The sequence below is a fragment of the Thamnophis elegans genome, chromosome 1, assembly GCF_009769535.1.
Source record: "Thamnophis elegans isolate rThaEle1 chromosome 1, rThaEle1.pri, whole genome shotgun sequence".
Taxonomy (NCBI): domain Eukaryota; kingdom Metazoa; phylum Chordata; class Lepidosauria; order Squamata; family Colubridae; genus Thamnophis; species Thamnophis elegans.
The window spans coordinates 21,156,717-21,174,501 of NC_045541.1; the positions used below are offsets into that span (position 1 = coordinate 21,156,717).

Here is a 17,785-nt window from a genome sequence, read left to right on the forward strand (position 1 = left end):
GAGGATACCATTACTGGCCAAATCTCTTCCTGATCCAGATGTAATTGACAGATCACACAATTTGTATGAACTGTTCCACGAACCTTATTTATTTATACAATTTATAGGGCCAGCCAATCTGCAAATAGCAATTCTGGCTGGCTGACATAGTATTAAAAACCCAAAAGAGCCAAGTGCTGATATTTGCTTGGCACGAAATTACCTTGAGTTACCTTCAGGACTTCTCCCACTAGAATTGGCCCAACCGATTCAATTTTGCTGAGGGAACAGCTTCAGGAGATGAAGTGGTCCAAGGCTCAGTGCCAGTCCTGATGAGTCAGGATTCATTAATTGATGGAACTCTGTTTTGGAACAAGAAAGCCAGCAGACCTCCTTTGCTGGATTGGGTTGTAATGCAATACTATACCTTAGATTTAGAACAGCAGTAGTAGCAGTAAAAGCAACTAAATGAAATCAATAATTATAACTACGTTATTCTTTATTTATTTATTTAAACAATGTATATAGTCACCCATCTCACAAACAAACAACAGGAATATAAGGTATGAAATTAAGGGCTAATATGCTGATCCAGAATAACAGTAATTGAAATAGTAATGATGATAATCATCTATATTGTATTATATTGTTATGTTGTTATTATTATATTATAAAATAATATTAACATAATATCTTAAATTGTTAAATTCTTACATTAGACAAAGAATTGGACAAAATCACAGAGAATAAATGTCTAAAAAATGAAGTTGAAAGATTATGACATAAACTGGTCATGGTCTTCTCAGTGGTTATCAACACACTGGGTGGCAGACCAAAAAATCTTGAACAACATTTCAAAAATCTATGTATTGACAATATTTTCATCTGTTGATCACACGACACAATTCTTCTTGGATTTGCATATATATTGCCAACACATTATGAGATTTAGATTGTTAAGAACTCAATGGGTTTGAAGGCCGACACCAGCTAAAGAACTAGCAGCTGTGACTTTACCCTGTGTATATATAATAATGATAATAATACACTTTAATGGAACATACACACCAGTAGTGGGATTCAGCCAGTTCGCACTACTTCTGGAGAACCGGTTCTTAAGTTTCTGAGCAGTTTGGTGAACTGGTTGTTAGAAGAAATCATTAGGGCAGAGAACCGGTTGTTAAATTATTTGAATCCCACCACTGATATACACACACACACACACACACACACACACACACACACACACAAGCACACTCACACTATCATACACAGTATATCTATCTATCATCTATCTATCTATCTATCTATCTATCTATCTATCTATCTATCTATCTATCTTATCTATCTATCATCTCTCTCTCTCTCTCTCTCTCTCTCTCCCTCCCTCCCCCCTCCCCCCTCTCTCTCCATCAATATTTACAATTGAAGGAAATCTGCTGAAAAATTGATTAAACTGCTAGCCTTGCATAACAGAGTCCCAATCTGAAGTTCATGCTCAGCAATGGTATATCTGCTTTTACTTTGTTTGTGACGTGGTGTGGAAATTCATTACCTTAAGAACAGTTTTATCACAAATGAGCCTGACTTTCCTGCAAGGTTATTAAGAGAGGGTGTTAAATAGGCTCTGCGCCAGATCATGGGCCATTCTTGCAGCTTCAGCTATATGAAATGCAATGCCTCTGGAGATAATTGGTACCTTAGCACCTGGTTTTAGAAAGCTTCTCAAAACCTTTCTTTTGAAAGTGCGCCTTAACTGCTTATTCGGATTACTAAAATGATAGATAGATTGGTGGATTGATTACGCTTAGGCATAATATCTTTTATTTTAGGAAATAATTGATTTTTTTTACATTCTATAACTATACTTCTGAAAGAACATCTCAAGCAATTCTATCTGACTCATATTTTAGTAATAAATTGGTACCATTCCCAGTGCAGAATTGCCTGACTGACCACTTCCTGCTCAGCATTTGAAAATATTCTCACCTATAGTGAATAGTTGATACAAATGTTGACAATCTTGTACATATTTTATGAATGTCCTGCAACTTAGAATGCTGACAATTATTAAAACAGCCACTTCTTTTCTCTTTCAATATACAATATCTGGAAGGAAGGGTGGAGGGTTGCACTCATGAAATTAATATAAGATTGTCAAGATTTAGACAAAACGTTCTGTATAACAGTCTTAAAGTAGTAGTCCAACATATTGGGTAGAGTCTGAGATGGGTGAAAGTTGTCCTACAGCAATAAGAAAATGAAGATTTAATGTACTTGGTTGCACAATGTTTTGACTGACAGACTGATAGACTGATTGGATTTTGTGCCATCAAGTTGTTGATTCTTATATTGATATTTTTTCTTCATGAAGCAATATTTCACAGAATGATTTTATTGGGGGGAAAATGCCACTATTTGATATATTGGATGTTTAATTCCCTTCTCTTACATAGTGTCAATTTTGGTGTGAAGAGGCAAATGCAACAGTACTTAGGGTTGATAGATACTCAACAGAGTGCAAAACAAGGGAAGCAGTAGAAATACTCTACAAGCAATTCAAGAAGTTTATTGATCCTGTGATCCCCCAGCAAGAGGAAAGAATCCAGCAGCTAACTCACCTTGCTAAAGACTTATACGGTAAAAACTCGAAACTTAAAAATCTGATGAGTACACTTTGAATATTGAGTCGCTGTTATTCCCAGATGGATGAATATTAGTTTGTTAAAAAAAATATAAAGATTAATACTAAAGTGCAGAGCCATAAAAATATCAGACATAGATTTCAAAATCTGCAATCTGGTTTTTGACACTGATACTTCTGAAAACAGCTCCAGAATAAAGCAGCCCAAAATAAGGGAATATGCAGGATAATGACATTTCAACTAGTCAATGAGCTCTTTCCCTCCCTCTTTCTGTTTTTGTGTGGAAAAAGATGAGACATTTTTGTTACTGCAGGAGATTGCAGGCTACAGGTAGGGCTATAATTTTCTGCCCTCCTCCACATTTGAAGTCAATAAAAGTGATAGTCTTTAAGGTTAGGGTACCAGTAGCGGCACAGAGGTCCTAATAATTTCTACTAAGGAAAGTTAAATTAAATGTATGACTTTCCCCCCCAGTCTATGTACTTGTGTCCCGGCTTTTTGATACTTTCATACAATCACTAGCATTGAGAGATAAGACCACAACTGTAATTTTCAGTAAATTTATATCATCAATACTTGCAACAAAGGGACTATGTATATTAATCACTGAGACTGAAAATTGGAATGATAAATGTCAATTTTTTAAAACTTTTAACATTAAGCCAAAATGTTATAGTGATTAAACTGTTGGATTAGAAGCTACTTCATGTTCATAGAAGCTCATGGTAATTTTGGACCTATCTCCTCTCTCAGCCAAATCTGCCTTGCAAGATTGTTGGAAAAGTTGGAAGAGGAATTACCCTACACCCTGCTTTGAGTTCCATACAAAAGGCAGGATATAAATTTAATAAATACGTTTATTTAAAAAGTAGCTCCTGTTTCATAATACCTTAATTATCTGGAAGAAAGCTTCACTGAACCTACTACTGGGACTTATTTCTAAGTAATCATGCAAAAAGGGTTCTAGGCAGCGGTGAAATTCAAATTTTCTTACTACGGGTTCTGTGGGTCTGGCTTGATGGGCATGGAAGTGAAGGATATTGTAAAATCTGCATTCCTTCCCCACTCCTAGGGGAAGGATACTGCAAAATCTGCATTCCCACCCTACTCCAGGGGAAGGATATTGCAAAATCTACATTCCCACCCTACTCCAGGGGAAGGATACTGCAAAATCTCCATTCCCATCCTACTCCGGGGCCAGCCAGAGGTGGTATTTGCCAGTTCTCCAAACTACTCAAAATTTCCACTACCGGTTCTTCAGAACCTGTCAGAACGTGCTGAATTTCACCCCTGGTTCCAGGGCCTGGAAGATAGGTGCAGATTTTCTGGGATCCAGTCAAGTTTCAGCTTTTCATTCACATTGTTGTGGATAATGCAGATGTCCTATCATTCCTTTTTGTAAACTGCAGGTAATGAAGAAGGAAAGAAGCACGTTGAAAAAATAACAGCAAAACACAAAGACGTTCTTGACTCTATCAGTGAACTGTGTAGCTCCTTGACAGAACTTGAAGACAAGCTTGGGGTAATGTTTTCTTCCTATAGAAAAAAAAATCAATTTTACAGCAGAATCTATTAACTATTTATGCCATTAAAATATGCTGTGGAGATGCAGGACATAGATTTGAGGGTAGTGAGTAAGTGAGCCAGCTACTGAATAATAAAGACATAAATATTCAGGATATGCAGAAAGGTCCTTCCAGGGGGTACTTCCAAGACAATAGCTGAGGATCCTTTGGTGTCAGTGGATTTCTAAACACGTGACACAGGATTCTATCCATATATTGGATTCTAATCTGAAGAGTTGAGAAGCCAGAAATGAGTTTAAAAATGATATTCAAATGCTGAGCCATTATGGTGTCTGTCTTTACTTGGGGTAGGGCATGTCTGAATAAGATTTGGCACCAATTTCAGGGAAAACTGCTTTGACACCTCTCTAAGGCAGGGGTGTCAAACTGGCGGCCTGTGGGCCAGATATGTCATGTGCAGGCCATGCCTACCCCAGCTCCACAAAGGGGGAAAACGTCTTTGATGGCAACGTGATGTGGGGAGTTTGACACCTGTTTCTCTAAGGCCTTCCAGTATATCCCAATGGCTTGGGGGCAGATTAACATAACCCATGGAAGTGTTTTGTCTCACTCCTTCAGTAGCAACCCTTCTTTTAAGACAGCATGCTGCGTAAAGTTTACTGCTGTTTTATCAAATTTTGGATTACAAGATTTCTTTCATGTTTTGCTGTTTCGTCTATGGAGATTCTCAGTCATCCAGGTCATGGTTGTCCCAAAGGTGCTTTTTCAAGAGGCCACTGGGCTTCCTGGTTTTTCTTTGAAGACGTTTTACTTCTCATCCAAGAAGCTTCAACTCTTGAAGCTCTTGGATGAGCTCTTTTTCAACCTCTTGAAAAAGCACCTTTGGGACATTTTGCTGTTTCCTATTTCTATGGGGCTTTTTAGTGATATGAGCTACCTAGAAGGACCCAGCTTGATATAACTGTAAACATGACAAATGTGCCATGAACAAATACAAAGATTATATTGTGTTGCTTTACGTGAATCTGAATCCCAGATCTCCTGCTGCAAAAGCTTGCATTTTCTTGCTTGTGTCGATAAAACATCACATCCCCTGCTGTGGAAAATTGTTTTTATTTTGTTTCTACTTTTGGCTTTGTTTCACAGGAAGATTCATTAAAGGGGAAATCACCAAATTCTAATAAATGTGATGATGAGCTAAGAACAGAACAAGACAGTCAAAAAGAGAAGATAGATAAAGGGGATGTAAAAGAAAGAATATATGAGCTGAAGAAACAGGTTTGTACCTTTTTTCCCCCAAGTAAATGTTGTGTAACTCAAACTAAGGGCTGGTATTAGGGAATTAATTCAAGCATGAAAATTCTTAAAAGAAAAACCTTGCTTGGAAAATATATAATTAGGGAAAGCCCTCCCACACTGAATTATTTGTTTTCTTACAGTTAAAATGAATCCATTCATGTCATAAACATGTGTGCTTTTGAGAAGGCTTTTTAACATTATCTGAAAGCCCATTTATAACTAAGATGGAAAGCACTGTTATTTCATTCAGCATGGAAAAGGTAACATTAAGAAAGATAGATGGTGTTGCTTTCCAGAGGGGGGATAAAGTCAGGTTAATCTTTTTCAGGAAATCCAACAGAGTCTTGTGGAACCATAAAGACTAATTAAAGAGTAATATATTTATTACATGTACCATTTCATGATTCATGAAGGATAGATTTGTCTGAGGAGTATTATATTTGTGTATATAATGCTGGAAAGTAGGATAGGTAATTATTACGGTCAAAGACCAGCAATACATATTAGTTTCCACACTATATCAAAAAATACTAAAATTAAAATATAATTAAAAAATATTGACATTAAAAGTGGATAATAAACATAATGGTCCAAAGATTGTTAAAGGTATGTCCAGATAATTGGTATAAGATTTTTTTTATGGACATTGCAGCAGCACAAGTAGGATAGGGTAAAAGGAAATATATAAGAAAAGGTGTAAATGGTCACTTCTGGACAAACAATACTTTTGTCTCTCAGTCCTGGGAATTCAAAGTTGACTGGTGCTGTCCTATACATTTGGATCTGGGCATTCATACAACTCGCAGGGAGACAATCATTTCTTGCCCTTTCTGGCCAGTGAATAATCAAACAGTTAAAGAGTCATTACATGCTGGCCAGCAACTACCTCCTTTGACCAGCCTTTTCAGACATCTACTTAGTAAATGCACCTCTTCTCAAATCTTCAAAAAATGAAAAAGCTTGTCATGGTGACAGATTTCAGCATTAATGCTGAAATTTTGCTTTTAGTCTTTTCTACATAAAATAACAGAGTCAGGCCAGTATGAGGGAATTCCAGGAGGTGGGAGGCAGGCCGAACGAAATAACTCCCTGTACATTATCATTTCTGAGGTGGCATTCCCTGCCTTAAAATTGCATGCCCCCCTCAGCAGATAAGGTACCGCTGACACATAGATATATCAGGGTTATTTGCAATTCCAAGTCCCGAGTTAAGTCTGTTGGAGGCAGTGTGATTTGCGTTGGTGTATAAGTGCTCCTAAGAGCCGGAATCTAATCAGATCAAGGATGGTATCTGATGATTTATGATCTATGATTACAAATTTTGCTGTTTGTATGTACACTGAGAGCTTATGCATTGGAGACAAATTCCTTGTGTGTCCAATTACACTTGGCCAATAAACAACATTCCTATTCCTATTAGTGAAACAGTTTTCTAACATTAACAGAAATAAGAGTTTATGGGAAGAAATATATGAGATGAATAAGCAATATTTAATAGATAGTTACCTACAATCTATCTGAGAGCAAGCATTCCATGCCTGGGTAGAATGGCAGAGGAAAGGCTCTGAGATCAGCAAAAGACAATTATAGGGAAAGATAAAGAGAGATAACATTTAGAGAACCATTTTTTTCTGGTGGTTAAGGCACCAGGCTAGAAACCATGATATGTGGCCTATAGTCCCTCCTTAGCCATGAAAGTTGGCTGGTTGACTTTGTGCCAGCATTCTCTTTCAACCCAAAACTTCAGGTTTTGGTGACAAGCCAGTCAGTCAATTTCTGTTACAATCAATACATCAACAGTTGATCTGAAAAAAAGGACTATGCAGTTGCTGAACAATGGTTAAAACGGGGGGGAGAGAGAAAGGGAGAGGGAGGAAGAGATATTCCCACAATTGGTACAGGAACAGGAAGAATAGTCATCTCACAAACTATAATCCACATATCCAATTAAATCAAGTGACATCCATCAAAGTTCATACTATAATCTTTGATAGCAAAAATATTCTTATCTTCAATGCTGTTGAAAAAGAGCAGTACTTATTATTGGCCAACCTATATAAATAATTGTACAACATTAGCATGTAAATAATAAAAACATATTTAAAAAAAAGAAAAAGAACAATATAAGGCCCTCAAGAAAATTCGAGAAAAGGTTTAAGGAAGGACAGCAAATATAAAAGATTTTTCCCATTAAAGCTAGTATAAAGGGAAACTTAATTGGCATAAAGGTATTCTACTTATTTAGAAAATAATCTTTTAGCAATTTTTATACACACAAACAGGTTTTTAAAAATTATCCTATGAAAGCCTAGGATTTGGACAATACACCCCCTTTTTTCATGTACTCAGTTACTGAAATTATTAATATTTCTGGAATGGAATTGGATTTATTTTGGATTTATTCGATTTGTAAGCCACCCTATTCCCCGAAGGGACTCAGGGCGGCTGAACAAAAACCAAGGGAAGGGGAACAAATACAGAAAAGAAGACAAAAACAGGACAACGATACAAACGATTTAAAAACACAGCAAGCACAACAAATTCGAGTAGGGGGGGAACTCAACCCCAGGCTTGCTGGGACAGCCAGATCTTAACGGCTGTCCGGAAGGCCTGAAGGGTGGCGGGGGTCCGAATCTCCATGGGGAACTCATTCCAAAGGGCCAGAGCAGCCACAGAGAAGGCCCTCCTCCGGGTGGTCGACAGCCAGCATTGGCCCACAGATGGATTTTGGAGGAGGCCTAATCTGTGGGATCTAATGGGTCTATGGGAGGTAAATGGTAATTGGTAAGTGGGGCAGAAATTCTTGAACATGTAATGTTTAGGCTTTGCCACTGCCTCTCACCAACAAACTCTAACAAAGTTTTATTTCTTGCCTCTGCTTTTAGAACAGAGGTGAGCAGAAAGTATATTAAGATCGCTTGAGAGATCTCTGAATGATTTCTACTAGGGGAAATCATAGTTTAAACAGGAAAATTCCTCAGCTAAAGGTTTAATGTGTTTTAAAGGAAAGGAAACCAACAATTTTGAATTATTGATGAATAATTGGATTTGCATAACTTCCTGGGAGCAACAAATATCAAACATGGGAGTAAAAGACCTTTACTCTTTACTCTTGATTTTTAAAATATGTAGTTGGGTTAGCCTCCTATGTCCTACGCTAGCCAAGCAGGTGCATTGAGAAATAAAACATGTTTTCTATCCTGAATATCTGTAGAAATGGAGCTCCATAATATACCACAAATACAGATGTCCCATTCATTATTAAGGCAAATAGCTAGCTATAAAATTATCCTTCATGATAATAACATTCAAGCTAGTGGCCATCTCAATAACTATCTTTTCAGAATCTGTTATAAACGCAGATCACTGAGGGGACACAAAGTTATGGGAGAAACAGAATATTTCCCTTCTCAGTATAACATTTATGTTGTCCTAGTGCAAATAGAAACATTAGATGTTATTTCAGTAGTACCTTTCTTTCTTCATTGCATTTAGTAAAAGTAATCTGCAGTCCGACATTTAAATAATTAGCTTAATAAATTAAAAGGCATAATGATTTTTTTTTCAGTGATGCAAACTTAGAAAACATTGCTACAATTGCAATAAAATATATATTTCCAAAAAATAGAAAAAACACAGTAATTTCTACGTTTGCTCAGAATTATATCTACTCCTCTTTAAAAAGATTGTTTTAAATTGGACTAAATGGGCCTTCTGACAGATGACTAGTTACAGAGCCAAGGTGGCGCAGTGGTTAAATGCAGCACTGCAGGCTACTGCTAGATCAGCAGGTCAGCGGTTCAAATCTCACCGGCTCAGGGTTGACTCAGCCTTCCATCCTTCCGAGGTGGGTAAAATGAGGACCCAGATTGTTGGGGGCAATATGCTGACTCTCTGTAAACCGCTTAGAGAGGCCTGAAAGGCCTATGAAGCGGTATATAAGTCTACTGCTATATTGCTATTACATCTTTAAAATTTAATATATGAAAGAAATATGTGAAAAAAGATTAGGTAAAATAGGTTTTATAGACATTATTTAAATATTTTTTTTGTATCTTCTCTTCCCTTTTTCTTCACTGTCTCTCCCTTCCCTTCCCCTCCCTTCCCCTCCATTCTCTTCCTTTCCTTTCCCTTCCCTTCCCTTCCTTTCCTTTCCTTTTCCTTCTCTTCCCTTCCCTTTCTTTCCTTTCCTTTCCTTTCCTTTCCCTTCCCTTTTTCCTTTATCCTCCATTCTCATCTCTCCTTTTCCCTTCCTTTCCTTTCCCTTCCCTTCCCTTCCTTTCCTTTCCCTTCCCTTCATTTCCTTTCCTTTCCTTTCCCTTCCCTTCCTTTCCCTTCCCCTCCCTTCCCTTCCTTTCCCTTCTTTCCTTTCCCTTCCTTTCCCCTTCCTTCCCTTCCTTTCCCTTCTTTCCCTTCCCTTCCTTTCCCCTCCATTCCCTTCCCTTCCCTCCCCATCCTTTTTTTGCTTTTAAGGAGGAGAAGAACTTGGCTGAGACATCAATTATCTGCCCAGCTGTTGAGGATTCTATTTCACAGGACACAGAGCTATCTTTTGCTGCCAAGGAGGAAGGCTTTCACACTGAGCTCCTGGCAGAAGATGCACTCTCTGGAGAGGAATATGAATGTATATCTCCTGATGATATCTCATTACCTCCACTTTCTGAGACCCCGGAATCCAACCTTCTGCATTCGGAAACAGAACTAGAAGAACCACATAGCAGTAGCTCCCGTAGTGTGCATGTCAGTTCTTACACTGTGCAAATGCCAATAAGTGCTGTCAGTAAAACAATGGAAGATGATTCTGATCCCTTAACCTTTATTGCTTCTGCTGATGTGCCTGGCCACAGGAAGGAGTGCATATCAGAGCAGCTAGGAAGTTTTTCTTCTCCCACCCTAAGCAGCCATTCCAAGGGCAAGATGGAATCTCTATTTGCTCATAGTTCTCCAGAAATGCCCGCCACTTCCCCCATTTCCTCTACGTTCAAGACAAAGGCTTTCTACTGCATGAGGAGTGAAGTGCACGAGACCCATTTGCAATGCCGTGAGCTTCCCAGAAGCATGAAGGAAGCCCAGAACAAATTGCATGACGGAAATAACTCTACTAAAAACCAGGCTAGGCTGCATGCTTCATCCAATGCGTTTTCAGGTCTCTTTCAATCAGACTCCACGAGAAACTGTCAGAGGGAGATGGCTACCGGAGAAGAGGCTAAAAACATATCTGAAAAGAACAGCAAGGTCAGCGTCTCTGGACAGGCACCTCACTTCTCCAAGCTTCTGTCTAATGTAACTGTCATGGAAGGTGCTCCGGTGACTTTGGAAGTAGAAGTAACAGGATTCCCAGAACCTGCATTGACCTGGTGGGTAGCTTACAATGAAAAAACTTAAATATAATTAGGCTAATCCAGCAAACACAAATCTGAAAATCAGATAGTCTCGCTAGCATTCACATCACATTTCCACATAATTCCATTCCCACAGTGTTTACACAATATTAGCACTTACTGTCAGGTTCAGATTAATTCATGCACATTCAGTCTATTTGTATTAAATAGTACATGAAGATGAGTGAAGTTAAAACCTTTCTATTTAGCAATAGAACATTCCAGCTATTAAACATTACAACTCCTTTAATAAGAATTGAATTCTTAGAAATTCCTCTGCATTTGAAGATTAGCTTTATTGTAGCTACAGAAACCAAGAAGAAATGCTATTCTCTGTGTTGGATTCAGTTTACCTCATATCTAGCCACTGATCCATATTCAAACTGGACCCATAGATGTAAGCTCCTAGCTTATGAAATTTGCCAGAGAATAAGATTCACATTATACTTTGGTAGCATTAGGGATGTGGTGGCTCAGTGGCTAACACGCCAAGCTTGTCGATCAGAACAGTCAGCAGTTCAGTGGTTTGAATCCCTAGTGCTTTGTAAAGGAGTGAGCTCCCGTTACTTTTTCCAGCTTCTGCCAACCTAGCAGTTCGAAAGAATATAAAAAATGCAAGTAGAAAAATAAGGACCGCTTTGGTGGGATGGTTCCGTGTGCCTTCGGCATTGAGTCATGCCGGCCACATGACCACAGAGACGTCTTCGAACAGCGCTGGCTCTTTGGCTTTGAAACGGAGATGAGCACTGCCCCCTAGAGTCAGGAACGACTAGCACATATGTGCGAGGAGAACCTTTACCTTATACCACTCATAATTAAGAGACAATTGGCATCAGGATTTTATCTATTTTGCTTTGAAAATGGTAGTCCAAAAGTCCTTTCGTTTCTGCAGCTCCTTTCCATATAAAGGTGGGAGAACCAACAGGGTATAATTGGCCAACTAACGAGAGTAAAACAAGGTTTATAATATTGAAGGATAATGAAAAGAAGCTTTCCTGGGAGTATTTACGGGAGAATATATACACTAAATAAAGCTGGTCTCCAGCGCACAGAAAAGTTGATGCTAAATCCCAGAGTTGGCAAACAGTAATTAAATTGCATTTATCTTTTGTGTGTAATTACAGCACATTCATATTTACTGCTATTTCTGGCTATAACTCTAAATCCAGAAAGGTTAAGAATTTATATAAGGAGTCCTAGGGAATGAAAAGAATCCCAATCAAGCTTTGATTTTAAAAAGGAAGAGTTTAGAGCAGAAAAAAAAGGCCCATGTTGCAAATTAAGTTTAGAAAACTAATGAGTCAAGCAATAAAATCAGTTGAACCTCCAATCATCACCTCTTCCATGGTGCTCAAATGATAAAGCTGGTAACTCAAATAATTCCACATGAGCAGAGTTCCAAAGGGGTTTTTCTTACTATTGTAAATAGTTGGGATATAATTTAACAAAATAAAAACTGATGATCTGTCAGGGAGTTTTATAATGCTGACAAGAGCTGCTGAAATCTAACCCATTTTACATTCTATTCTGGGCCTCACTTTTATCAGATTTTTGCCTCGTATTTTGTTCAGAGGCTATTTTTCGCCACAGTAGCCACCTTATAAAACAAATTGGCAGGAGAAAAAGTGACTGGTCTAAAGTTGCACGGGGAAAACTGCCCTGGCTGAAGGTGGAATAGAACCTGTGTCTTCTCACTCCAAAACCTGTATGTTGACCTCTACACCACTCTGACACTAGTTTAATGTTTCTGATCTTTCTTTTGAAGCGTAAGCTACAAAGATATGACACACAGTTTGAAAGGGTCTGGTAGGCTTGCTCACCCTTGTTGGGGCTGCAGCTTCTCTAATTTCCAACCCAACGTCAAATCGTACAATGGCTAGATCAGTGTTTCTCAACCTTGATGACTTTAAGTCCTGTGGACTTCAACTCCCAGAATCCCCCAGCCAGCACAATTTCTCTAGCCAAGAAATTCAAGAATGAAGAGAAAGTGACAGATCTTTACGTATTAAGCCTAATTCATGGTAGAGTGGAAGTGAAGAGAAGTCAATAAGATTCTAAATTCATCTCTTATGGGTGGTTATTTCCCTTCACCTTTCCAGAGTTGCCTCTTTTTTTTTAAATATAATTTTTGATTTTTTTTCAATCATCATATTCTATCCTATATGTGCTAAATCAGAAAGAAAGCAGAATTTGAAAGAGAAAAACATTTTCTTCATGAGTATCTATAACAAATCTGAAAGCAACTAACACATTTGATAAAATTTGCTAACAATTAAAAGATTTTTTTTTAAAAAAAACTGTCATTACAGCTTGCTTGAATCACTAATCCAATTCTTTCATTCTTTCATTCTTTCCTTTTAAAATACCTTATCACTTTCTCTTTGGATCATTAATGCTCCCAACCTAAATATTTCATTTGACACAAAATGCTATTACAGCTTGTCCAACTTCTTAAGAAAATTAACTTTTTACAATTAAACAATCTCTGAAGTAAACCGAGTATTATAAAAACAATTTATAAAGAAACCTTCTTAATAAAAAAAAAAGAAATGTCTCAGTAAAAATTTGTTATGTTCTAATATTGGTGATCATTGAAGGAATTTTTTTCTTTTCTTTTTAACAATAACAAAATGAAAGCAATCTTGTATTTAAAGGGCATTAATAAATACCAGTAAACTATTATGTAGAAAACTAGTAGGAGCCGGGTCATAAAGGAATGACTAGCCTTAGACTGACAAAAGGTAGTGGATACCAGATTTTCATCTTTTTTGCCCCACTTCTTGATGCTTGGAATGAAAAGAATCAGCTAGGAAATTGTAAAGGTTGGACAGTAATCTTATATTGCCTCTGTAGGTATAGGAAGAGAGAGAGGGAGAGAGGGAGGGAGGGAGGGAGAGAGATGATAGATAGATAGATAGATAGATAGATAGATAGATAGATAGATAGGTAGGTAGGTAGGTAGGTAGGTAGGTAGGTAGGTAGGTAGGCAGGCAGGCAGGCAGGCAGGCAGGCAGGCAGGCAGGTAGGTAGATGATAGATAGATAGATAGATAGATAGATAGATAGATAGATAGATAGATAGATAGATAGATAGATAGATAGATATAACAATAGCACGTAGACTTATATCAGAGGTGGGTTCCTACCAGTTCGCACCAGTTCGGTAGAACCGGTTCGTCAAATCTACTGAACAGGTTAGAAGAGGTTCCACCATGGACCCAGAGAGCAGGCCACATCTACAGAAGAGCTTCCAAAATTTTTTGAAACCCACCACTGACTTATATACCATTTTATAATACTTTACAGCCCTCTCTAAGCAGTTTACAGAGTCAGCATATTTCCCCTAACAATTTGGGTCCCCATTTTACCCACCTCGGAAGGTTAGAAGGCTGAGTCAGCCTTGAGCCTGGTGAGATTTGAACTGCCAAATTGCAAGCAGCTGCTAGTCAGCAGAAGTAGTCTACAGTACTGCATTCTAACCACTGTGCCACTGTGGTTCATAGGTAGATAGATAGATGATGATAGACAGGCAGACAACCAATCAAATTATATCCTGACTTTAGCAATACAAGGGAATTTTCTTCTACTGTATTGATGGCAAACATTTGGCAGTAATCAATCTTTCCCTGTAGAAAATAATAATATTGTTTTAATGGAGAAAAATAAAACAAGCATTTGTATCTGATTACATGCTTGGTTGCCCATTTCTTGACTGTAAAATGTTCTAATGATAAGAAGAGTTGGTAGTCTCCCTCCCTCCCTCTCCCTCTCTCCCTCTCCCTCCCCTCCTTCCCTCTCTCTCTTTATTTGCTACTATCCCTATTCCATTCTATGGCTATTCATCTGGTACTTTTCAACTTTGGTGCCAAGTGGCACTTTCTATGTGCATTTTAGGAAATTAGTTAAAATGATACTTGCTAACAGTAAGAAAACTAGCAGATAGACCTTTGCGATATAACTGGCTCTACAGTTCAAAAATCTGCTTATTATGCTCCATAAGATACTACTTGCAAAGGCCAAATGAGGGTCAAAAATCAAAGAATTTGTCTGTGGTTTTATTGGTTCCGTCATCAGTAGTGGAAAGAGACATACATATAGAGCAGGACTGTGCTAAGGGACCAAAATTCATTACAGTGAAACAATTTGGGTTTTCTGATTTGCTTAACTAAAATGAAGATGTCACCTAATTCACCATAAGAATGCTGTTTGTGTGACCCTAAAGCCAGAGGTGGTATTCAGCCAGTTCTGACAGGTTCTGGAGATCCGGTGGTGGAAATTTTGAGTAGTTTGGAGAACCGGCAAATAGACTGACCCCATCCTCTCTGCTTCCCAGCCTCCTAGATGATCTTCTTTTGTTACCCTAAACAGGGGAATGGAGCTGGAAAGCAGGTTAGTGGGGTGGGGAGGGAATTGGGATTTTGCAGTGTCCTTCCCCTGCCATGCCCGCAAAGCCCCACCCCACTCACAAATTCACACCCACAGAACTGGCAGTAAAAAAATTTGAATCCCACCACTGTCTAAACCCCTGGGCATGTTAGTGCCCAGGAGAAGATCCTTTCAGTCTTTTTTTCCAGTGCTGGCCAAGAGCTTCGATGCTGAAAGCTTTTGTATTCTCCATAGCAAGTGCCAAAATTACCCAAGTGCTTTGGGATTGCCTACAGTGTGCACCAGAGTTCTTAGACAGTATGTCCTGGAGGAGGTGAGCGGGCAGTATTGTCCTCCCACTTATTCTAGTATTTGCTAACCTAAGAAATAAGAGCCATAGTGACACAGTGGTTAGAATGCAGTACCGCAGGCTAACTCACTGCTTACTCCAGGAGTTTGATACTGAGCGGCTCAGGGTTGACTCAGCCTTCCATCCTTCCAATGTGGGTAAAAAGAGGACCCAGATTGTTGGGGGCAACAGGCTGACGCTGTAAACTGCTTAGAGAGGGCTGTAAAGTAGTGTGAAGTGGTATATAAGTCTAAGTGCTATTGTTATTGCTACGCTCTTTTCCTTCAAAACAGCCATGAGACAACCCATGTGGACATTGCTCCATTTTACTAATAGGTACAAACTTAAATAAAAATTTCTAGCAGGGTTTTTTTTTTTTTTTGCCTTTATTGAAAATTGTATGAATTTAAGATCCATTTGGTCCTCACTTGCAACAATAAATCAACAATGATAGCAGTTAATTGCATGGGATATATTTACAGGAGAAAACCAAGAAAACTTTTGGTATGAATATTTTTCTAAACACAGTATTTCAACCTCTGGCCTAGTTCTACTGTAGTCAAATAAAGGCTATGAAGATCTATTTCTAAAGAATATTACAGTTTTTAGGGCGTTATTTTATTTGTTTCCTACTCCTAACACTTTTCTTGTATTTCTTTAACCACAAATCTTCTTTCTTTTCAATATGATGTGGTGGGAAGCTACGATTATCAATGGTTTCTACTCTTAACCTACTTTCATATTCCATAAGACTTTGCCTGACATCGCAGATTATCATTGCTGCATCCAACATTCATATTAACCTGATTTGAAACCTGACTCTCTACTCCAGGTACAAGAAGGGCCAGAGAGTGATGGGAGATGAGCACATAAAGCTCTTACACCAGGATACACAATATACATTGTTCATTGAGAAGGTGTATGATTCAGATGCTGGACTGTATGTGGTTCGGGCTAAAAATTCTAGCGGCACAGTGTCCTCCAGTGCCGTCCTCCGTGTGAAAGGTAACTGGCCATCTATAAAACGAGTAGACTGGATAACCCTTTGTGCTTTCTACTTGATTGCATCACTCGCCCACTGGTTGTTCACTTAGCACAGCCAACTGACTTCACTGAACTTTAACACTCACCAAAGGAGTCAACAGCAAGCAGCCATATTTTGAGGCACCTCACTTCACCTTTGACACTCTTGCTTATCGGTCACGCTGAATGTAGTGCTTTTGATATTCCTGTTCCAGGCATACTAAAGGAAGTTGTCCTTTAGTCTACAGTACAATGGCATAATGCAAAGAAATATGTACGCATGGGGGAGGAATGTTCTTTATTAGATAATGAAGATGATTGTATGAATATAAATATACCTCTAAAGATTATGAGAAAATATGTCACTGGACTATGATTGACCTGTGTAACACAATATGCTTGCTTCATTCTATATACAGCTTACAAATATATTGTTTTGATGCTATTTTGTGAAAAAGCAATAGAGAGAGAAAGAGAATCTTTTTGTACATTATACACACACACGAGCACCATTTCTATAGAAGGTCACTATTAAAGCTGAAGGAATAGTAGCTTAAAGCCACTAACAGTACAAACCTATATGTGAACATTTAGTCTACCAATGCTTAATTCAACTTAGTTCCACTTAGGATTGCAATCACAATACTTATTGTTTTAAGAATTCAGAAACATCAAACAGGGTGAGAAAAATGAGAAGTATTTGTTTGAAATGAGTGAAAAGTTTAAAAAAACATGTAATAGGCACAAGGCAAATAATAGAAATAATTTTTAATTGTTAAAATAATGAAAAATTAACAACAGTAAAAATAGTATTAGAGTCTAAACTAGTTTTTATTTTTTAAATGTGATAAAAGAAGTAGCATTGTATTTTTTCCACTCCAATGGATGTAACAAATTTGATTCTTCAACTTATTGTGAGTTTTGACAAAAGGAAGAAAAAAACAGTGGTCTTTAAGGAGTGATTTGTCTTATAAATTCTCACTGTATTCAAATGACAATATTCATAATGAATTCTTGCCATTATTAAAAAAATACACGTATATTGCAGTTCTGTCATTTAAAGCATGGTTGGCAACAATGTATATTTAATTAAGAAATTGACTTTTCTATAACAATGGTTCTATGAAATATGGGTAAGAAAAAAGGTACAGAAATCTTTTGGAACAAATTTGCAAAATGGAAAGAAATCTTGCAGTACGCAGTAGAAGACTATATACTG

At 37.9% G+C, this 17,785-nt stretch overlaps 1 protein-coding gene across 1 annotated transcript in view; it reads left to right on the forward strand.

Annotated features, from left to right (window-relative positions):
* Window positions 1-17,308, forward strand: part of LOC116508921 (coiled-coil domain-containing protein 141-like) — a 129,174-nt gene extending 111,866 nt beyond the window's left edge. Inside the window, exons 20-24 of the mRNA XM_032217797.1 lie at window positions 2,436-2,619; window positions 4,034-4,146; window positions 5,297-5,428; window positions 9,923-10,806; window positions 16,376-17,308. Coding sequence (XP_032073688.1) covers window positions 2,436-2,619; window positions 4,034-4,146; window positions 5,297-5,428; window positions 9,923-10,806; window positions 16,376-16,637 — 1,575 coding nt within the window. The 3' untranslated portion in view covers window positions 16,638-17,308. The remainder of the gene's footprint in view (window positions 1-2,435; window positions 2,620-4,033; window positions 4,147-5,296; window positions 5,429-9,922; window positions 10,807-16,375) is intronic.
* Window positions 17,309-17,785: the final 477 nt, after the last annotated feature.